Source organism: Hemitrygon akajei, chromosome 5 (genome assembly GCF_048418815.1).
Source record: "Hemitrygon akajei chromosome 5, sHemAka1.3, whole genome shotgun sequence".
Taxonomy (NCBI): Eukaryota; Metazoa; Chordata; class Chondrichthyes; order Myliobatiformes; family Dasyatidae; genus Hemitrygon; species Hemitrygon akajei.
This window is the reverse complement of record NC_133128.1, coordinates 29,695,672-29,719,079: the sequence shown is the minus strand read 5'-3', so window position 1 is coordinate 29,719,079 and position 23,408 is coordinate 29,695,672. Positions and strand designations below refer to the sequence as shown.

The window sequence follows — 23,408 nt, the reverse complement described above, 5'->3', positions numbered from 1 at the left end:
TGATCCAGAGGTCATCCAGCTCCAGTTCTCTAACGCGGTTTATCAGGAGCTGCAGTTGGATGCACTTCTTGCAGGTGTCATTCTCAGAGACACCAGAGGTCTCCCTGACTTCCCACATCCTGCAAGAGGAACATTCCAACATCCTGCCTGGCACATTCCCTAGACTAAACCAAAAAAAAGAAAAACAGAAACTTACTGGAACCTACCTTCGCCTCTGCCTGATTGAGCCAAAGCCGTCCCACTCCGACTCCGTCCACTCTGACAATGGCCGCTGTGTATGGCAGTCTCCCTTTTAAACCTTGGCGCGCTACGTTACGCGCCTGCGCAGTAGTGCCTCTCCCCCCCCCCGATCAGTTTTTTAAAAAAGCGCCCTTCCCTCAGCGATGCTTCAGTCTTTCACTCCCAGCCTCTTGCTTCGATTGAAAAGGCCATCGTAAGTTTTTCAAACAACACACAAAATGCTGGTAGAACACAGCAGGCCAGGCAGCATCTACAGGGAGAAGCGATGTCGACGTTTCGGGCCGAGACCCTTAAACCTTGGCGTGCTACGTTATGCGCCTGCGCAGTAGTGCCTCTTTCCCCCGATCAGTTAAGAAAAGAAAAACCACCTTCCCTCAGCGATGCTTCAGTCTTTCACTCTCATCCTCTTGCTTCGATTGAAAAGACCACAGTAAATTTTTCTCTCCCTTTTAAACCTTGGCGCTACGTTACGCGCATGCGCAGTAGTGCCTCTTTCAGGAAAAACCTCCTTCCCTCAGCGGTGCTTCAGTCTTTCACTCCCAGCCACTTGGTTTGATTTTCTCTACAATTTCTAAAGTTTTAAAAGTTTATTTACAACCTAATAAATTGACAGTTTTATTTGGTATAATCCCTCAATATATTCATGGTGTTTCTCCATCAGACCAACATGTAATTGCATTTGTTACATTATTGGCTAGAAGGGCTATTTTGTTGAAATGAAAAGATGTTTCTGCTCCTACTTTGATACAATGGTTTTCTCAGGTGATGAGAAAATCAGCCTTAGTTTGGAGAAAATCAGAAGTCAAACTTTCGATCCTCGATTTGATTTTGAGAAAAGTTGGGGTTCATTCCCCCGCTACCATCATTTGATCTGAGTTAATTAATATGGTTCCCTTCCAATCTTTTTTAAAGTTGATTTGAGTTGGCCGATTGTTTTTTTTTCTATGGAAGCTTGTATGATGTATAGCTCTGGGGTTGTGCTCCCAATGGGTGTTTTTTTATTTGTTTTTTTTTCAGTTAGTAGAGTTTGTTTTTAGTTAGTAGGGGTTTTTTTCCTTTTTCTTTCAAAAAATATTCGTAACACTTTGTTTTCTTATTATTATTGATATATTGCTTAGCTTTGATAATCAGTTATTTGCTAATTTAATTCTTTATTGTATATATTGACATATTGACTCAATGTATCTTTTTTGTTAATCTTCAATAATAATTAATAAAAAGATTTTAAAATGAAATGAAATGGAGATAAACGGGGAGGAACTTTGTCTATTTTGTAATTACGTAAAAGAAAAAAATTCAATCCACCAACTTGGGAAAAGACAAAAGAAGGAATACAATTCCATGTAGAAGTAGGATTACGTAAAAATTGTTTAATCCAATTAATTTAAAAAGTATTATTAAGACTGTCAAAATCAAGAAAATTTAGACCCCCCCGTCATAACTATTCATGACAGATTTTTTAATATAATGAACTTTGTTTTTCCATAAAAAGTTAAACAACATGGTATCTATCAATTTACAGATTTTTTTATTGATGTATAAGTGGAGAGCTATATATATATATAATCCTGGAAAGACCTTTTGCTTTACAAAGAAAAACCTGACCTTTCAAAGATAAGTGTTATGCTCTGCTCCGGAGCCCACACTCTGGGTCTTGATCTGATCTGCAGACTCCAGACTCCGGGTCTTGTAGCCGTCCCTCCTTTCACCCTTGAGCCAATTAGTCACACCTGTGGATCATCATGGTTTGTTGGGACTCAAGAAGGCACACCTGATGCCTATTGGCCGGCGGTGTATATAAGGGTCTCTGGGACTGAGTCTAGTTGAGGGGTTGTCCTGTTTTGCCAGTTTGTCTTGTTTGTGCTGTCTATCCCGTTTTGACTTGGTTGTCCTGCTTGCGCTGTTTGTCTGGTTTCATTCTGTTCGTCCTGGCTTGGAGTACCCACCGTTAATCAACTAGTTCTGTAAGTCTGCTTTCGTAGTCACCTTGGACCGAGCACCCTTTCTATTCCTTGCTTCCGTCGGGTAAGCCCATCTGGACTGCTGTTGCCCGGTGGGGGAGTCTCGCCTTTTCCAACCCCTCCTCTGACAGGTTATGCCCCGCGACCAGCCCAGGCCCCTGTGTTCCTGCCTGGGGGGGGGCGAGCCCTGCCCAGGAATTATGTGGCCCGCCCAGGGGCTATCCTCCCAGCATTCCTTGTCCCACAGACACATCCTCTAGCGTAGCCTAGCCATGATCCTGCCCTGCCAGACCTGTCTCTGAACCCCAGGATCACCTTTAAGCTCCACGTCCCTCACGTACGCCACGGTCTCCCCTTCTATCCTTTAGTTGTTCCTGCCCTGCCCCAGTATTTCAGTGCCTGTGTCCTGCACTTGGGTCCACGCTCATGTCCCCTTGTGACAATAAGTCCCTTTGCTTCAGTGGTTTAATTTTTTTGTGGTTTTGTCTGAGGTTGAAAATTATCCACACACCTTAAGCATTTGTTTTTAACAATAGTTATCCCCAAATATGTAACTTAGTCTTTTACTGCAATATTATTAATTTTAGATGGAGTGCAACATTTAAGAGGAAACGATTCACATTTCTGAATATTTAGACAGAGGCCTGAGGCTTTGGAGAAAGAGAAATGCAGTTTAAAGCCAATGAGATTTCCGAAACATCATTTAAGAGTCGTATCATCTGCAACCTGACTAATCCGAAAATTGGAACTTCCACGGGATTATATTTTGCATTGATAATCTGTTACCGTTTATGTTCCAGTCGTAAAACCTAAGGCGGAATCACCATTTCGCTTGTAATTTTAATAGATACATAGCAAATCAGTGTGAGTAGGAAAGGTGTGTGCTGACAAACTAATTTCTCTGTGTAAATTGCCTGTGTTTAGTGATTGCTGCAAACAGATGGAGATAAATGACAATACGGGGAGAATACAAAAGTGATACTTGTAGGATCCGTGTACATGGGTGGTTGAAGTTTGTTACGGATCCCGCGGGCTGAAGAGCTGTCTCCATGCTGTAACTATCAATGACTGATTCTAGAAGCCTCAATTCCTACAATAATCTTTAGCCTGTTTGAAGCCTGTCAGCGAGGAAGGAGTTACAACTTGTGTAGCTTTACATCTCAAGGCGTTTCCTGTTTGTCAGCCGATTTATATCAGTTTCGATTTCCCATATTCTTTTCTATTGTTTTACTTCGATGTAATTTCCCGAATACGTTGACTGTGTTGATGCTTTCGTAGCCAATCTGAGGTCACTGCAAGATTACTGCGTATCTTCTAACAGTTTACTCTAAATTCTTGCTAACCTTGGCGATTTCATTTGGGAGAGAGAAAGATCATGTCGTCTTTATCACAGGCCCAAAGAAGGGGATGTTCTGAAATCCTAAAATCATTAAACTCCCGTCGTTTGAGTGGACTGAAGGACACAATAGTCGGAGAACGGTTGACTGCAGATGGTAAGTAAAACCAAGTCGATTTCTATCTAACAAATAGATTATAGTTGTTTATATCCGTGTAACACTCTCTTGCATTAGATTTGTCTTCTCTTTAGACTGTTTTTGGCTTTGAGATCAACCTTGTGTGTAATATTGCCCGTTTACACTCGATGAAGTTTTAAATTTATTTAAAGAAATCAGTTAGATTTTTTTATCGTAATGTTCAATATCTTCAGTGCTAAAGGTGTTTTGTTACTTGTGTGGTTTGACTGAGGTGCTTCGGCACGCAAGTGATCTGTGGCTGTGACCGCAACCACTGACAGACGGAGCGCTGAACTGACTCGAGTCGGAGGCTGTGGCCCCAGGACTGGCCTCACTCGTCTCGGCCGTTCGTGGTTGTGGACTTTTGTGCACTTTTGGAGACTCTGCAGCTTGATGTTAATGTTCTGTGTATTTTTCACTTTCTGGTGCCTTATTTATTTTTTTTCCCGCACGTTTGATGGTCTGGTGTGGGGTTTTTCTTTAAACGGGTTATTTGGCGTTTCTTTTTGTGACTGCCTGTAAGAAGACACATGTCAAGGTTGTATACTGTATACACGCTCGATAAAAATGTACTTTGGACTATAAGTACTTGCTGGCTAGTTCTGTGTGCTAACGGTATACTGTAATCTTGAACACAAGACAGCGCAAATACAAACCCAAAATGGCAGAATTTCAACCTTGTCAATGTTCTCTGAAGATACAAAACTTTAACCTTAAGTTCCTTAAACATAAAATAAATCAAGCTTGATTTCGCTGCAGCTATCAAAGTTCCTTTCCACATCCTGTCTGCAATGTCAGCAAATTGATTTTCATATTCCAGCAAGCGTCAACGAGTTAGACCAGCGCAAAGAGGTTAAAAGGAGACAGTTTTATAGAAGATCAGGAAAGGTCCAACGGGGCCAGGGTTGGCCATTGCGTGCTTGTGTTTCTGGTTCTGGTGCGGGTTGGCAGCGAGGCTGAGCAGGCTGCCTGGGGAGAAATGGATGGTTGTGAAGGGAGAGTTAAAGGGAATGAGGAGATAGTGAGGGGATAGATGAATGAAAATGAGAGAGGGAGTAAAAGAATAATAAATGATAGTGGAGAGAGCTCTGAAAGTGAGGAAGATGAACAAGTTCAGAGAGAATGCGTTGTCATAATAAGGTTTAATGAGAAGGCTCAAGGAAACATGAAGAAAATTAAACACAAAGTACACTTGATTTGCTGTGGTCAAATCAAGACGTACAAAAAAAGCTGGATGAACTCAGCAGGTCGGGCAGCATCAGTTGAAAGAAGCAGTCAACGTTTCGGGCCGAAACCCTTTGTCAGGAAGTCTGCTTCTTTCAACGGATGCTGCCCGACCTGCTGAGTTCGTCCAGCTTTTTCGTAGGTCATGAAGAAAATTAAGCTGTTTGTGCTAACAACAACACTGGCAAATAAGATGGGGGAAATGGTATCTGCAAAAGTTCTTAATGATGGCAACCTATTGGTAAGATGTGCGAATGAGGAACAGCTTGAGAAAGCACTCAAATTAAGAGTATGTAAGGTGGAATACACAGGGAGGGTGGGAGCACGAAATGGTGGTGGATGTAAAGGAGTGATCACGGGGGGTACCAATGAGTATAAATATGGAGGAGCTGAAGAGGAATGTCAAAGGAGGAAAAGTAATGAATGTTCAAAGACTGAAAACAAAGGATGGAGTGAAAAAGGAAAGTGAAGCAGTATTGATTGAATTTGAAGGAGTGTCAGAGAAGGTGTTCCTGGGTTTTGTGAGTTACCCAGTAAGAGTATGTGCCAAAGCCATTGAGGTGCTATAGTTGTCAAAGGTTTGGACACATAGCTTAAAAACTGTAATAGGCAGAGGAGATGTGCTAGATATGGGGCTGATCATGAATATGAAAATTGTGGAACAGGAGTGCAGCCAAAATGCTGTAATTGTGGAGGAGCTCATAATGTGGCATATAGGGGGTGTGAGATTGACACGGGAGAATAAAATTCAAGAAATAAGAGTGAAAAGAAAGATCACTTGTGCAGAAGCTGTAAGATTAATAGTACGGCTGATGTAAAGTCGAAAAGTGAAAAAAAATTCAGCTGGTTGTCAAAGCAGAAATGAACCATTTAGGGTAAGTAGGATTGACATGGGAAGAAGTGAGGGAGAACCTCACTAATCAGTCAAATCAGGAAGTGTCATGGGTTGGTTAATACTAATTATAGTGATTCTTTTGCAATGGAATGCAAGGAGCTTACTGCCAGATAGCCAGGAGTTCAAGCAGTTTATTAAAGAAATGGTTAGACTTTGTGGTATATGGATATACAATGAAATCTAGGGGGAGGAGGGGGTTGTGCTATATTAATCAAACAAGGTTTACCATATAGGGTACTGGAAAAGGAAGATCAGGAATACATAGTGGTGTAAGTGGGAGAGGGGAGGTAGTGGTTATAATTAACTACTATAATCCATGTAAAAGGTTGGATTTGGATAGCTTACTAAGGACACTAGGACAAAACGGACATAAAGTAGTGTGGTGTGCAGATTTCAATGCTCACAGCACAATATGGGGGGATTAGTTTACAGATTCAAATGGAAAGGTAATTGAAGATTTGATGGAAGAAAAGGATTTGGTGTCTATGAATGATGGTAGATGAACAAGGATAAACATAACAGGAACAGAGTCAGTATTAGATATTACATTTGTGTCAAATACCTTGGCTGGAGTTAGTAACTGGGGAGTTTGGACTGCTTCAACAGTAGGCAGTGATCCCTACCCAGTTTCATGTTCAGTGGGTGAAAGAGTTGAAGTAAGATCAGTTGGTGGAATCCCAAAGTGGGTGTTTGGAAAAGCAGATTGGTGTAAGTTCCAGAAGTTGAGTGAAGTAGCATTGAAGAGGATTGACATTTCTGGAAATATAGATGAATTAAACAGTCAGTTGACTTCAGCAATTATTATGGCAGCAGAAGGATCTATACCCAGGAGTAAAAATAGGATGAATAGATTAAGAGGATGGGAGGAGATAGAAGGGAATGGGGGTATTCAGTAATGTTATCTGAGGAGGAAACAGCAGTGTCCAGCAGGGATAAGGCTGAGATCATGGCCAAGTTGTTTGTAAAGGTAGAATTCAGAAAATTTTTCTGAAGAGTGGAGAAGGGAAAGAACAATGAGTCAACACCCAGGTGTGTTAAACAGGAGGGAAGAGACTGATGATATAATTGATGAATCATTTACGTTGGCAGAGATGGCGAGAGCAATAAAGAGATCAAGACCAACCTCCCCAGGGAAAGATCTGATGTGCTATGTTATGCTAAAAAAATCTAGGAGAAGGAGTGCTCTTGAAGTTGTTGCATCTTTACAACAGTGTGGGAGAAGGGAAGATTACCAAGTGCATGAAAAGGAGTAGTAATTCCAATAAGGAAACCTGGAAAGGATGTGTCAAAACCCACTAGCTACAGACCAATATCATTAACATCAAATATATGCAAGATAATGGAAAGGATGATAACAGAATGTTTATCGTATGAACTTGAGAAGAGGAGAATGCTGGCAAGTTATCAGTGGTTTTAGGAAGGGAAGGAATTCTATGGACTCGGTGATAAGGTTAGAGACTGAAATAAGAAAAGCCCAGGCAAATAAAGAGTCAGTAGTTGCAGTGTTTTTTGATAGAGAATGCCTATGATATAATGTGGAAGGAAGGATTGTTAATTAAACTGCACAAGATGGGAGTTGGTGGGAGTTTTTAATTGGATAAAAGATTTTGATAGGAAAATTCAAGCTTCGATTCGGTCAGAATTATCAAAACAATACATAGTGGGAAATGGCACACCTCAAGGTAGTGTGATTAGCCCATTACTTTTCATCATTTTGATTAATGATGTCTTCACAAAGGTACCAGTGGATATAGGTAGGTCACTGTTTGCGGATGATGGGGTCTTGTGGAAAAGAGGCAGGAACATGGAGCATATAATCAGGAAACTACAAGGAACAATTGGTGGAGTGGGGTTATGATTGGGGATGTAGATTTTCAGTAGAAAAAAACTCGAACTATATGTTTCACCAAGAAAAGAATTGAGGTAGGGAAGAAGTTAAGGATGTATGGGATAGAATTAGAAAGGCTTGGATTGTTTAAATTTCTTGGAGTTGTATTTGATTCAGTTAACATGAGCAGGCCATGTCAGGAAAGTTGAGGAGAAATGTAAAAAAGTAATGTGATGAAATGTTTGACTGGTAGGGAATGGGGAGCAAGCTGTTCAGCATTGAAGAGAATGTATATGGCTTTAGTAAGATCTGTGTTGGGCTATGAAAATGTGGCATATGGATCAGGAGTTGGGTCTCGTAAGGAAACTGGATGTGATTCAGAATCAGGCTTTGAGAGTGTTCAGTGGGGTTTTTAAAACATCACCAGTATCAGCCCTACAGTTAGAATTGGGAGTAATGCCTTTGAAGCTAAGAAGGGAGCAATTGATGGCAAACTACTGGGCTAATTTGCATGGGCACAATGCTTCTCGCCCTGCAAAAGGAGTGCTGGGAGAATGGGAAGTTTCAGAGGGATAACTTCAGTCGGGTAGGGAATGATATTGCTAAAGAATATGGAGCATTTGGTCCAAGGAGAAGTCCTTCAGTTGTTTATCTGGTTGTAGCTCCATGGAAGATTGTATGACCAGACATAGACTGGCATTTGTTAATGTAAAAAGGAAAGGAAAATATAAAACTGAGTTAAATGCTGTTACCAAATTTCATGTGATGGAAAATTATAGTGGTTATAGTCAGATTTATACAGATGGTGTTAAGGAACCAGAAATAGGAGTGACAGGGTTTGGGGTGGCTATACCAGCAAAAGAAATTGGAGTAAGCAGAAGAGCATCTAGGAGTGAATACAGTGGAGAAATTGGCAGTGTTGGTTGCGTTGCGATGGGTGGACAAAGCTCGACTAGTCAGTGTTGATATGCTCAGATTCATCCTCAGTTCTAGCAAGTTTAAGGTCTTTTCACTCAAACAGCCAGCAAGATGTACTGTACTTTTTGAAGTCCTTCAGTCAGTCACAAGAGTTGCAAATTAGGGAGGTCAGGTTAAATTTCTAAGGGTTCCACCTCGTGTAGGAGTGAAGGGGAATGAGGGTGGATGAGTTGGCAAAGAGGGTATTAAAGAAAATATAGAAATACACATTAGTATCAGCAAAGCAGAGGCCAAGTGTATAATCTGGGAAAGAATCATCCAAATGGGGCAAGATGTGACAGAGGAAAGGGAGGCATTTGTAACAAACACGAGTGTTACAGGTACTAGGGTAGGCAGAGGATACAGAAGAGAGGAAACTGTGTGGACTAGGTTAAGGCTGGAGCACTGTGCACTAAGCAAAACATTGAAAATGATAGGGAAACACCAGACAGGATTGTGTGAGGAATGTCAGTAGAACATCTAATTCTGAGTTGCAGGAAGTATGGGATACAGAGATGATGAGAATTAATCCAAGAGAATTGGAGGTGCAGGAATTCACTTTAGAAGGGTTACTGGGTATGGATGAGAGCACAGGTCAGGGTGCTTTTAGCTTTGTTAAGGGATACAGGGATTTTTTAAATAGGATATGATGGATAAGCAGGAATAGGGTACTTGGATGGCCAAAGAAGAAAGGATAACATGTAGATTGGGGGGGGGGGGGGTGTATTTAGAATGTAGGTCTATCGTCTGATCCACTCTCCAGAGTAGAAGCTGGCGGCAATGCACCATTAAGCTGGGTGTCAACCGCCGTAAAACGAAGGAAGGAGTGGACATCAGAGTAGGAGGGCTTTGGCTCAACAGGCTTCGCGAAATCAAGTCACAGTGAGGTAGACTACCTGTGTAGAATAGAAACGGGAAGTATGACTGAGGCTGGTGTTCTGTACTGGGTGTCAGATGTGGGAAGTCTTGGAGGCTCCCAGCCTCCTGGAAAGCCACATCTGTGTTAGGTGCGTCGAGCTGCAGCTCCTTAGGGATTGCATTAGGGAAATGGTGCTGCAGCTCGATGACCTTCATCTGGTCAGGGAAAGTGAGGTGATAGAGAGGAGCTATAGGCAAGTAGTCACACCTGGGCCTCGAGACAGATAAGTGGGTAACAGGAGAGGGAAGGGCAAGAGTCAGATACTAGAGAGTACACCTGTGGCTATCTCCCTTAATAAGTACTCCTCTTTGAGTACTGTTGGGGGGGGGGGGGGGGGGGAGGGAAGGAGTCAGCCAACCTGAGGGAAGCAACAGAAGGGTAGGGAAAGGAAGAAGGCTGCAGTAATAGGGGACTCTATAGTTAGGGGGTCAGCTAAGCAATTCTATGGACGCAGGAAAGGACAACGGATGGTTGTTCGCCTCCCAGGCACCAGGGTCTGGGATGTTTCTGATCGTGTCCATCATACCCTGAGATGGGAAGGTGAACAGCCAGAGGTTGTGGTACATATTGGTGCCAGCAACATAGGTAGGAAAGGGGAGGAGGTCCTGAAACCAGACTACAGGGAGTTAGGAAGGAAGTTGAGAAGCAAGACCTCAAAGGTAGTAAATAGAGAAAGCTTAGAGACAGTGCGAGAGGGAGTATAGGCAGGTGATAGAGAAGGGATGTGCTCACACTGATGGTTTGAAATGTCTGTTTTAATGCAAGAAGTATTATGAACAAAGCAGATGAGCTTAGAGCGTGGATCAGTACTTGGAGCTATGATGTTGTGGCCATTACAGAGTTGGATGGCTCGGGAGCAGGAATGGTTACTTAGAGTGCCAGGCTATCGATGTTTCAGAAAGGATGGGGAGGGAGGCAAAAGAGGTGGGGTGTGGCACTGCTGATCAGAGATGGTGTCACGACTGCAGAAAAAAAAGTCCTGGAGGGATTGTCTACTGAGTCTGGGTGGAAGTTAGGAACAGGAAGGGGTCAGTAACTCTGCTGGATGTTTTTTATAGACCACCCAATCGTAACAGCGACATTGAGGAGCAGACAGGGAGACAGATTCTGTAAAGGTGTAATAACAGGGCTGTCATGGTGGGAGATTTTAATTTCCCAAATATGGATTGGCATCTCCATAGAGCAAGGGGTTTAGATGGGGTGGAGGTTGGTGTGTTCAAGGTTTCCTGACACAAAATATAGATGAGCCTACAAGAGGAGAGGCTGTACTTGACCTGGTATTGAGAAATGAACCTGGTCAGGTGTCAGATCTCAGTGGGAGAGCATTTTGGAGATAGTGATCACAATTCTACCTCCTTTACCATAGCATTGGAGAAGGATAGGAGCAGCCAAGTTAGTGAAACATTTAATTGGAGTAGAGGAAATGTGAAACTATCAGGCAGGAACTTGGAAGCATAAATTGGGAATAGATGTTCTTGGGGAAATGTGCAGCAGAAATGTGGCAAATGTTCAGGTGGTATTTGTTTAGCATTCTGCATAGGTACATTCCAATGAGACAGGGAAAAGATGGGAGGATACAGGAATCTTGGTGTATAAAGGCTGTTGAACATCTAGTCAAGAAGAAAAGAAAAGCTTATGAAAGGTCAAAAAACTAGGTGATAGAGATCTAGACGATTATAAGGTTAGCAGGAAGGAGCTTAATGAAATCAGGAGAGCCAGATGGGGTCATGAGAAGGCCTTGGCGAGCAGGATTAAGGAAAACTCCAAGGAATTCTATAAGTATGTGAAGAGCAAGTGGATAAGACGTGAGAGAATAGGACCAATCAAGTGTGACAGTGGAAAAGTGTGTATGGAACCAGAGGAGATAGCAATGATACTTAATGATTACTTTGCTTCAGTATTCTCTATGGAAAAGGATCTTGGCAGTTGTAGGGATTACTTACAGCGGATAGAAAAGCTTGAGCATCTAGATATTAAGAAAGAGGATGTGCTGGAGCTTTTGGAAAACATCAAGTTGGATAAGTCACTGGAACTGGATGAGATGTACCCCAGGCTACTGTGGGAAGTGAGAGAGGAGATTGCTGAGCCTCTGGTGATGACGTTTGCATCATCAACGGGGACAGGAGAGGTTCCCGAGGATTTGAGGGTTGCAGGTGTTTCTTTATTCAAGAAAGGGAGTGGAGATAACACAGGAAATTGTAGACAAGTGAGTCTTACTTTAGTGGTTGGTAAGTTGATGGAAAAGATCCTGAGAGGCAAGTTTTATGAACATTTGTAAAGGCATAATGTGATTAGGAATAGTCAACATGGCTTTGTCAAAGGCAGGCTATGCCTTACGATCCTGATTGAATTTTTTGAGGATGTGACTAAACACATCGATGATGGAAGAGCAGTAGATGTAGTGTATATGGATTTCTGCAAGGCATTTGATAAGTTACCCCATGCAAGGCTTATTGGAAAAAGCAAGGAGGCATGGGAACCTTGCTTTGTGGATCCAGAATTGACTTGTCCACAGAAGGTGGAGAGTGGTTGTAGACAGGTCATATTCTGCATGGTGGTTGGTGACCAGTGGTGAGCCTCAGATCTGTTCTGGGACCCTTTCTCCATGATTTTCATAAATGACCTGCATGAGGAAGTGGAGGGTTGGGTTAGTAAATTTGCTGATGACACAAAGGTTGGGTGTGTTGTGGATAGTGTGAAGGGCTGTCAGGTTATAGCAGGACATCAATAGGATGAAAAACTAGGCTAAGCAGATGGAGTTTAACTCAGATAAGTCTGAGGTGGTTCATTTTGGTATGTCAAATATGATGATAGAATATAGTATTAATGGTAAGGCTCTTGGCAGTGTGGAGGATCAGAGGGATCTTGGGGTCTGAGTCGATAGGACACTCAAAGCTACTGCACATTAGGGTTACGAAGGCATATGGTGCATTGGCTTTCATGAACCAAGTATTAGGTTTAAGAGCAGAGAGAGAGGTAATGCTGGACTCACTTGGAGTACTGTGCTCAGTTCTGGTCACCTCACTACAGGTGGGATGCTGAAACTATAGAAAGGGTGCAGAGGAGATTTATGAGGTTGTTGTCTGATTTGGGGAGCGTGCCTTTTGAGAATAGGTTGAGTGAACTTGGCCCTTTCTCCTTGATGTGGCGTAGGATGAGAGGTGACCTGGTAGAGGTGTACAAGATAATGAGAGGCATTGATCATGTGTATAGTCAGATGCTTTTTCCCCAGGACTGAAATGGCTGGCATGAGAGGGCACAGTTTTAAGGTGCTGGGGAGTAGGGATAAGTTTTTTATGCCGAAAGTGGTGAGTTCGTGAAATGAGCTGCCGGCAATGGTGGTGTAGGCAGATACAATAGGGTCTTTTAAGAGACTCCTGGACAGGTACATGGAGCTTAGAAAAATACGTAGAGGGCTATGGGTAATCTTTGGTAATTTCTAAAGTGCATACATGTTTGGCACAGCATTGTGGGCTGAAGGGCCTGTATTGTGCTATAGGTTTTCTGTTTCTAATATGAAATTAGTTTCTATGTTACATCATGTATCGTGCCAAACAAACAGATGTTTCATCTTTACAAGCATATGCAGACAAGCCTTGGCATATGTCAGCCAAATTTAGCTTTGTCCATGTTGAAATAATGCATTTAAGATACTGTTCTGCACAGTTCCATGGCAGGTTTAATTGTAAACAATGTATGATTGTAATTAAGCTGCTGGACTAATAATTAGAATTCAAAATCCATTGTTAAAAAGGTAAATCTGACTACAACATAGGTAACTTGGAAATTAAAATTGCATTATTTAATAAATATGGACTTGATATACTTCATGGGTACAGAGACAAACACTAAATTTCTTCACTCGTCTCCTTCAGGAAAGGAAACCTATTGTTCCTACATGGTCGGAACTTTCAGTGATACCAGGTACACACTAAAGAGATTAATATTTAATTCCCCTCAGTAGTATCTGAGCAAAACATGTAAACAATTTAGTAGTGAGCAATAAATGTCCCTGTCCTGTGCATGAAAGAAATAATATGGCTTCACAAGATATGCTAATGCTAAATGCAATCAAGATTAAAGAGATGAACCTTAAAGAGATGGAGTTATGATGGTTCCCTCAACTGATGTGGCAAAATAATTTCCAACCGGTTTCAAGTAAAATGGAAATATTCATGTTACCATCTATTATGTAGTACCTTCCTTGCATCAAGAATGGACTATGCTGACTGGGAGGGATGGGGTGCAGGACTGAAAGCTCCAGATCAAATTACCCATGTTTTTCAAATGGTAACTTTCCACTACAACCTCTATACACAGAGATCAGAGTTCAAAATTCAAAGTAAATTTATTATTAACGTGTGTATATTTCACTATATACTATCCTATGATGTATTTCCTTGTAGGAATTCACAGTAGAACAAATAGATATAAAGAATCAATGAAAAACTACAGACTGACAAGTAACCAATGTACAGAATAATACATATTCATTGAAAAGTGAATTGACCACAATCTTCAATTGATTTTATCAATGACCTTCCTTCCAGAAATGCAGATATAAGATGGTGATTCTACCATGTTCAGTTTCATTCATAACTCCTCACCTGCGACAAAACCTCAGCACCATTCATAAATTCTACTTGCATTAGAGAAGTGAATGCCACTGATCATTTCTAGTAAAACAGTCAGTCAACTCCCTTACTTTCATTAAATTCCTCACCGTCAACATCTTGCAAACTTAACTGAGCTGGCCTAATGAATACGGCCACAAGAGGTGGTCAGAAGGTTGATATTCTGTGGAGAATGACTCGCCTAATGCCTTCCCAAAGCCTTTCCAGCATTAACAACACAGCTGAGGCATGTGATGCAAACTTGCCACTTCCCTGATGAAATTAATTACCGTAGTACCTTCTCTAATCACTTCCTCCATCTCTGGACCACTGAATGTTAGTTAATGTGTATCATCTGAAAAATGAACTGCCCCAACTTACCAGGTCTCCTTTGATAGTATCTCAGAAAGCCACCACTGTCACTTAGAAGGACAATGGCAGAAGGTACAAGAGATCCACAACAGCTTCTGCTTCCTTTCTACATCTTTGCCTTGTCACATACTGTGCTGCTTTATAATTAATGTGTTTCTTCTCTGAAGCTTTGACCAAATCCTGGAGCTTTTTGGATACCAGTCGCCACAAGAGCTGCAGTGGTTGAAAAAATGTAGCTAACATGGTTGGGAAAAGGAAGTGAATTGTTGACAAAGGAACACCTCTTCAAGTGTAATTAATAATAGGCAGAAACTGGACACAAGGAAAATGTTATTCCAAAACAATGTTCAAAGCAAATTTATTTTCAAAGTATGTCTACCATATCCAACTGAGATTCATCTTCTTGCAGACTCCCACAAAACAAAGAAACATACTCGAATTCACAAGAAACACAGGAGAAAGACTAATAAGCATCTGTGTCTGAAAAAGAACAAATCATGCAAATAATTAGAAAATGTAAACAAATAATATGTAGAACATGAACAAATAATCAAAATCTACTGATGTTCAGCTTTCTCTATTGTGTATTTCATCAAAAACGTTCAGTGAATGCTTCTCACTCTCAACAACCAGAGGTGCTTAAGTCCCATACCACCAGCTTCAGAAAGAGTTAGTACCCTGGAACTGCCAGAGACTATTGTTGAACAGTTTCTAACTAGTATCAGTCGTGTGCAATTGTGTGGCCGTTAGATACCAGAGCAAACTATTTTAAAATAGTGTTAGTTGCATTTGCTTGCATCATGGGCTGACAGTGAGTTTTGCTTTATTTTGACTATGCAGGGAGGCAGTGAATGCAATGCAGTCTGCACTGATTTTTTTTATTTAGTCAATAAAATGAGCGTACTTGTCAGATGAATTCCTTTGTGATAACTATTAGCAACCGATACAGTTTCATAATACTGTAGTGGTATTTGTAGAGTTCTAATCTGTTCTGTATTTTATTTAAATGCATCATTTTTAGTTGGTAGCTTGGCTTTATTATACCTTAACTATTTTCATGGAACTTCAGCTAATTGGTGCAGACACTTAATTGGATGAAAGTGTATTGAGCCTGATGTGTCCCAATTAACCAGAATCCTGTGTTTATATTCCATGAAATAGGGTTGAAAATATAGGGTATGATTAGTTAGGTGTGAGTGCATTAAATGTTAGTGCTGAATACCTTTCCTAACCTGAAAAATTACTTTGGAAATGGTGCAATTGGAGCCCTTCAATTTTTTTCATCATTGTAGATGCTATTTTTCTTTGTTTCTCTTAACCATTTCTTAACATGCCTTTCTTTTCTGCTTCTATTCCTGAAATTGCCTGCAAGTGAATGAATCTCAAGAAGGTAACGAGACATAGGAGTAGAATTTGGCTTTTCAGCACATCAGGTTTGTTCTGTTATTCCATAACGGCTGATTTATTATCCCTCTCAGCTCCATTCTCCTACCTGCTCCACATAACCGTTGACACTTTTACTAATCAAGAAGCTATCATTTCTGCTTCAAACCCAATATATTGGATTTATCAGAAAGGATGTATTTGCAGTGAATGCTCAGTTCATTTATGTATTCAGTGGTGCAGAAGAGAAACTCTGAAAGCAGACTCTAATGTGCATATTTAAATTATGAAACCACTTGCAGCTATTCCACAAATCTGGTGAAGGTGAAGACTGGTTTTGCACTTCTGTCTGTGGCATATGCAGTCACCCCTTTCCCAACCTACTTTATTAAAGAGGACTCTCAGAACTCTCAACATGGATAAAATAGTCTCTCAAGACTCTTCAAAGGAAGCCTGATGCTCTGGGCATTCAGATAGTGAGAAGTTTCACAGTCAGAAGTCACCCTTTCTCACTGTGGGACACATGATACCACGATAGATCATTTTAATCACTGCAGTTTACCATAAGTTTTATTTTGTGTATGCCCTATTCAGAATCAATTTTTTAAGCTATTTTATGGGAGATACAACCATGTTGTTGGAATATACAGAAACAGTATATACACGAATCAATAAGGAATATTAATGGTTTAAATGTTTTCCAAATAAACTATAATGGAAATAGGCAGAATTAATGTGAATCTTGGAAAGAAAAATGCTGAAGTATTCTTTGAGGACATGTTTAGTAGAATAGATGAGCAGGAGCCAGCAAACATGGTGTATTTAGCTGCTTGGAAGATTTTGATATGGTCCCGTGCAGGAGGTTGTTAAAGCTGTAGATAATATGGAATTGGAGGGATCATGCTGAAATATATTATTAAACAGAAAGCAAATGATGGGAATAAACAGAACCACTTCAGATTAACAGTCTGTGACGAGCAGAATAAGGCAGAGATGTGGAATCCAGCCTTTCGCAATCTACCTGAGTAATTTGGCTTGAGTGTTATGTCAAATTTCTAATTTTCCTATTAATACAAAATATAGTGGTATTGTGAGTACTGAGGTGGAGTAAAGTGAATTGAGGGAGATGTGGACAAGCTGAATGAATTGGATGAGGGTATGCAATATCATGTGGAAAATACATGAGGTCATTTACTTTAGTGCACAAAACAGAAATACAGTATTGTGTAAATGGCAAGCAAGAGATTGGATGGTATTAATGTTCAAAGGAAGCTCGGTGTCCTTGTGTCCTTGTGCACATGTCACTGAAAGCCAGTGGATGTAATCGGAGAACAGGAAGGTAAATGGTATGTTAGTATTATGAGAGGGAGGACACCACCTCCCTCATTATCATTCAGGGCCCCAAAGAGTCCTTCCAGGTGAGGCGACTCTTCACCAGTTGGTCTGTTGGGATCATATGCTGCGTCTGCTGCTCCTGGTGTGGCCTCCTGTAGATTGGTGAGACCCGATGTAGATTGGGAGACGACTTCACCGAGCACTTTTGCTCTGTCTGTCACAAAAAGCTGGATCTCCTAGTGGCTACCCATTTCAATTCTACTTTTTCCCATTCCAACATATCAGTCTATGGCCGCCTCCACTGCAGCGATGAAGCCACACTCTGGTTGGAGGAGCAACTCCTTATATTCTGTCTGGATAGCCTCCAACATGATTTCTTGAACTTCTGGTAATTGCCTTACACCCCGCTTCACCATTCTCTATTCCTGTTTCGCTCCCTCAATTTATCTCTTTACCTGCAATCACCTCCCTCTGCCGCTCCTCCCCTTCCCTCTCTTGCATGATCTTCTGTCGTCTCCTATCAGATTCCCTTTACTCTGAATCTTAATCTATTTCACCAATCAACTTCCCAGCTCTTCACTCCCCCTCTCCTGGTTTCATCTATCACTTTCCTCTCCTCCCTCCATCTTCATAGTCTGTTTCACTCCTACTCCTTTGCAATTGTGATAAAGGGTCTCAGCCCTAAATGCTGACTGTTTACTCTTTTCCATAGCTACTGCCTGACCTGCTGAGTTCCTTGTGTGTGTTGCTTTAAAATGTCTGTCTGTGTCATTAAGCATAATGGATGCCATACAGAAAAGAAAAAAATTCTTCACCTCACATGTCTCAAGTACCCATTTACACTCATTAATCCTATTTTAAACCACCCACATTCCCTTCAGCTCCTAAGTTCCTCCATTTACCTATGCATTACGGTGGCCCATCAGCCTTTAGTCTCGTGGAATTTGGAAGGAAATCCATCTCCAGGAAGAAACCCACTTGGTCACAGTGCAGACTGCATGGACAGCAGAGGAAGTCAGTATTGAATCTCAACCCCTGAGTAAGAGGCAGCAAACCGGGCAACTGTGGCCATTTTTCTCCCTCAGAATCACTATTTATTTTTAGTTGCAGTAGAGAAACGGCTTAATTTCTCATTTGTATTTACCTTAGTGTATTAATTATTTTACTCACAATTTCTTATTTTACTAGGGCATTTACGTGCATATAAATTACATATTCTTGAACTTTCTTGCAGACCTCATCGGTATCATTCTGAACCACAGCCAAAATGCAGAAGAGCTCCTAAAACGCAGGAAGGTTCTGCATGAGGATATATTGAAGTACCTAAATAAACAAGGTTTCGAGCTTTCTCCATTGTTGGACAAACAGCAACTTATTGATTACGCTTTGACCTATTGGAGTATAACAGAAACGAATGGAGAGCCATCAACAGCTGAAACCAATCTGCAATTCCTGCACCTGATATCAATGGAAGGACAAGAGGAGCAACTGCGAAGGCGAGGACAAATACTGAATCCACCACAAGGTGCAACAGCCACGGAGTTGGTAATTTCACAGGTAATTTATGTGCATCAGAAGATATTTATCTGCATGTGGAGATTTTAATGTTCTTGCCTCCAAACTATTAGAATTTCTTGATGATTTTTCAGTGTTCGTCGACTTGAAAGATATTTTTCCATTAGCTGAAAACCATAATACTCAAAATGCTATCCAGAAAAATAACTCAGACAAAATTGTTGCAATAGTTGTACTTCACAAGAAAGTGTTCTCTTAAGAACCCCTTAATATATGAAATGGAGGTTGTTATCAGATTAATTTTTGGGAATGTAAAGAAAGAGTTGTGAAATGGGATGAAAATCGAGTTGATGTAACAGAATGATGGATAAAATTAGTGTGGCAAAATGATTTTTACCATATTTAATGTCTTTATATTCTTTCCTCACTTGGCTCAGAACTGATTTGCACTTAGATTTGTAATGTTGATGGGTATCTGGAACTGTGATGTAAAGCATAATATAAATGCTGCTAACTCATCATTGGGGTATTGTTTCTAAGTAAACTTAAAAGGAAAGAATTTTATACAGTGTGTTTAGCATCTGGAATACACTGACAGGGATAGTAGATAGAGGTTTAATTCCAGAGATCTATAAAGAGCCGGTTAAGTATCTAAAAGGAATGAATTTAATGGGCCATAGAGAAAAGACTGGATAGTATTACTTACTGGGGACTAGGTGAATTGCTCTTAAGTGGAGCCTGAATGGCATTATTCTGTCATTTGGTAAAATCTTATTGCTATGTTGAATTCAATTAGAAGAAAACACCAAATGTAGTAATACAAATGCAGTGAAGTACGAAATCAAGCTTTGAAGTATCAATATACATTTATTACCACAGTACAGTATGTATGCTGTGTACAACTGAGGTTTGTTCTTCCACGGGCTGCCACAGAAAAAGCGATCATGCAACCTATTTAAAGAATTATCAAACACCCAACCTATGATTTTTTTAAAAAAAGAACAAGTCATTTCACAAAAGCAAGCTTTAAACATACAGAATATTAAACATCAAAGTGTGGAATGCACCTTAACTACATAATACATACAAATGCGAGGGGAACTCAGCAGGCCAGGAACTATACATGGAAAGAAATGAACAGTTGATGTTTTGGGCCTAGACCCTTCATAAGGACCATTGAGAGCAGTGTATGGATAATGAAGAGTGTGGAGGAGGGGCAAGGTATGGAGTTATGGAGGCCAATTAGGTCACTAGAAGAGAGAAAAGAAAAAAAAATTAAGGGGGAGAGAGATTGAGGGGAGTGATTAATGGAAGCTTGAGAATTTATGATTCATGCTGCCAGATTGGAGGCTGTCCCAGCAGCATGCAAGGTACTGTTTCTCTAATTTGCTCTCGCCTGACAGAGGAGGTTGTGCTCAGAAATGTCAGTGTGGAAATGGAACTAAAATGGCTGACCATCGTGAGATCCTGCCTGTTGGGCAGGTGGGGCAAAAGTGCTGGTGAAGCTGTCCCCCAATCTGCGTCCATCCTCATTGATGTAGAAGAAACGGCAATGGGAGCATCAGATGCAATACGTAACACCGAAGTTGATGTTTAATATAAATTTATTATCAAAGTTCATATATGTCACCATATAATACCCTGAGATACATTTTCTTGTATTTGTAATAAATTTTAAAAAAAGAGGACAATAGAATTGGGGAAAAGCTGCATACATCTGACAAACAGCAAGTGTGCAAAAAACAGTTGCAGGTAAAAAATATATTATTAAATATTGAGAACCTGTGACAGACTGGGCTGTATCCATTACTTTTTGTACGCTTTCTGTTCAAGGGCATTGGTGTTGAAGGAAGTAGAGGCGCTGCCTTGTTCGTAATGGAAAGATCCTCTGAAATGATAATGCCGTGAACTTTAAAGTTGCTGACTGTCTTCACCTCTGATCCCATGATGAGGACTGGCTCATGGATCTCCGGATTCCTCATATTATAATAATCAGCATTTTCAATCTCCCTCCCATATGCCGATCCACAGGATTCACCTGTGAAAGACAGCCTCACCTGCATGGGCTGTTTAGAGCCCTGGATGATAGGGAGAAGGTATAGGGACAGATGTAATGCTTGTCCCCAGACCCCTTGCGTGTATTTGAGTGCTGGGAAATGGATGAAAATAGGGAAAACAAAGATGAGACCGTGCTGAGGACAGGATATTGTGCCTCACAGGGAGAAGCAGGTGGGACAGGGGACGGCAGGGGATGGGGATGATGGGGATACAACAGGGTCATGCATGGGGTCAGAAGAGGGCAGTGAATTGGAGGAATCGGGAGGTGAGGCGGTGGAAAGAGGGGGGACTTGGAGAAGTGAGGGGAGGACGAGTGTTAGCAGAAGCGTGTGAGGCAAGGAGCTGATGAGGAGAGGTGGTGGTACCTGAGCAGGAGTTCTCACCTGGGGTCTTAGCTGAGACGGGAGTGGGATCAGGAGATGTTAGGATCCTTGCCCAGGAGATTATCTTAAACCTTCCTTTGCTTTGCTAGTTTTAATCTGTTCTGATATATTTGTGTTCCCTATTCACAACAATGGAACAACAATGGCAGGTATTTCTGGGAATAATACAGAAGGTGCAAGACCAGCTCATTACAAAGGGGAAGGAAGATTCTAAGGAGAGTAAGGGGTGACCGTGGCTGACAAGATGTCAAGGACAGTATAAAAATAAGATAACATAACAAAGATGAGCAGGAAGCCGGAGGATTGGGAAACTTTTTAAAAAGTAACAGAAGATCACTAAAAAACGCAATACGGGGAGAAAAGGTGAGGTTCAAAGGTATGCTAGCGAAGAATATAAAGGAGTATAGTAAAAGCTTTTTTAGGTATTGTGAAGAAGAAAAAATTAGTTCAGACCAAAGTTGGGCCCTTGAAGACAAACAGTTGAATTTATTATGGGGAACAAGGAAATGGCAGATGAGTTGAACAGGTACTTTGGATCTGTCTTCACTAAGGAAGACACAAACATTCGCATTAGGCAGAAAATGGTGTTGGGTAGACTGATAGGACTGAAGGCTGATAAATCTCCAGGGCCTGATGGTCTGCATCCCAGGGTACTTAAGGAGGTGGTTCTAGAAATCATGGACTCATTGGTAATCATTTCCCAGTGTTCTATAGATTCAGGATCAGTTCCTGTGGATTGGAGGGTAGCTAATATTATCCCACTTTTTAAGAAGGGAGGGAGAGAGAAAACAGGGAATTATAGAGCAGTTAGCCTGACATCAGTGGTAGGGAAGATGCTGGAGTCAATTATAAAAGATGAAATAACAGCACATTTGGATAGCAGCAACAGGATCAGTCCAAGTCAGCATGGATTTACGAAGGGGAAATCATGCTCGACTAATCTTCTGGAATTTATTGAGTATGTAACTATGAAAATGGACAAGGAAAATCCACTGGATGTAGTGTACCTGGACTTGGATGAAGGGATTAAAAGTAACATTAGCAAATTTTCAGATGAGACAAAGCTGGGTGGCAGTGTGAAATGTGAGGAGGATGTTTTGAGAATGCAGGGTGACTTGGACAGGTTGGGTGTGTGGGCAGATGCATAGCAGATGCAGTTTAATGTGGATAAATGTGAGGTTATCCACTTTGGTGGCAAGAAGAGGAAGCCAGATTGCTATCTGAATGGTGTCCAGTTAGGAAAAGGGGAAGTACAATGAGATCTAGGTGTCCTTGTTCAACAGTCACTGTGAAAGTAAGCATGCAGGTACAGCAGGCAGTGAAGAAAGCTAATGGCATGTTGGCCTTCATAACAAGGGGAGTTGAGTACAGCAGCAAAGAGGTCCTTCTGCAGTTGTACAGGGTACTGATGAGACCACACCTGGAGTAATATGTGCAGTTTTGGTCTCCAAATTTGAGGAAGGACATTCTTGCTATTGAGGGAGTGCAGCGTAGGTTCACAAGGTTAATTCCCAGAATGACGGGACTGTCATATGTTGAAAGATTGGAGTAACTGGGATTGTATACACTGGAATTTAGAAGGATGAGAGTGGATCTGATTGAAACATATGATTATTAAGGGATTGGACACGCTAGAGGCAGGAAACATGTTCGTGATGTTGGGGGAGTCCAGAACCAGAGGCCACGGTTTAAGAATAAGGGGTAGGCTAATAATCTTTAGCCTGTTTGAACCCTGTCAGCGAGGAAGGAGCTATGACTTCTGTAGCTTTACATCTCAAAGCGTTTCCTGGTTACATTAGCCGATTTATATCAGTTTCGATTTTCCCTTATTCCTTTTGATTGTTTCACTTCAATGTAATTTCCCGAATACATTGACTGATGTGTTGATGCTTTCGAAGCCAATCTGAGGTCACCGCAAGATTACTGCGTATCTTCTAACCGAGTTGACTCTAAATTCTTGCTGACCTTCGATTTTATTTAGGAGAGAGAAAAATCATGTCGTCTTTTCTACAGACCCAAAGAAGAGGATGTTCGGAAATCCTAAAATCATTAAGCTGCGGTAATTTGCTTGGACTGAAGGACATTGTAGTCCGTGGAGGGTTGACTACAGAAGGTAAGTACAATCAGTCTGATTTCTATCTTAAAAAATAGATTTACTGCTCCTTTAATTCCTAACTTTCCTGAAATGCCTGCGAAAAATGCTATGGACCT

At 41.2% G+C, this 23,408-nt stretch overlaps 1 protein-coding gene across 1 annotated transcript in view; it reads left to right on the top strand.

Annotated features, from left to right (window-relative positions):
* Positions 1-23,408, top strand: part of LOC140728626 (uncharacterized) — a 99,862-nt gene that overhangs the window by 5,328 nt on the left and 71,126 nt on the right. Inside the window, exons 3-5 of the mRNA XM_073047628.1 lie at positions 3,595-3,694; positions 18,476-18,798; positions 23,211-23,310. Coding sequence (XP_072903729.1) covers positions 3,595-3,694; positions 18,476-18,798; positions 23,211-23,310 — 523 coding nt within the window. The remainder of the gene's footprint in view (positions 1-3,594; positions 3,695-18,475; positions 18,799-23,210; positions 23,311-23,408) is intronic.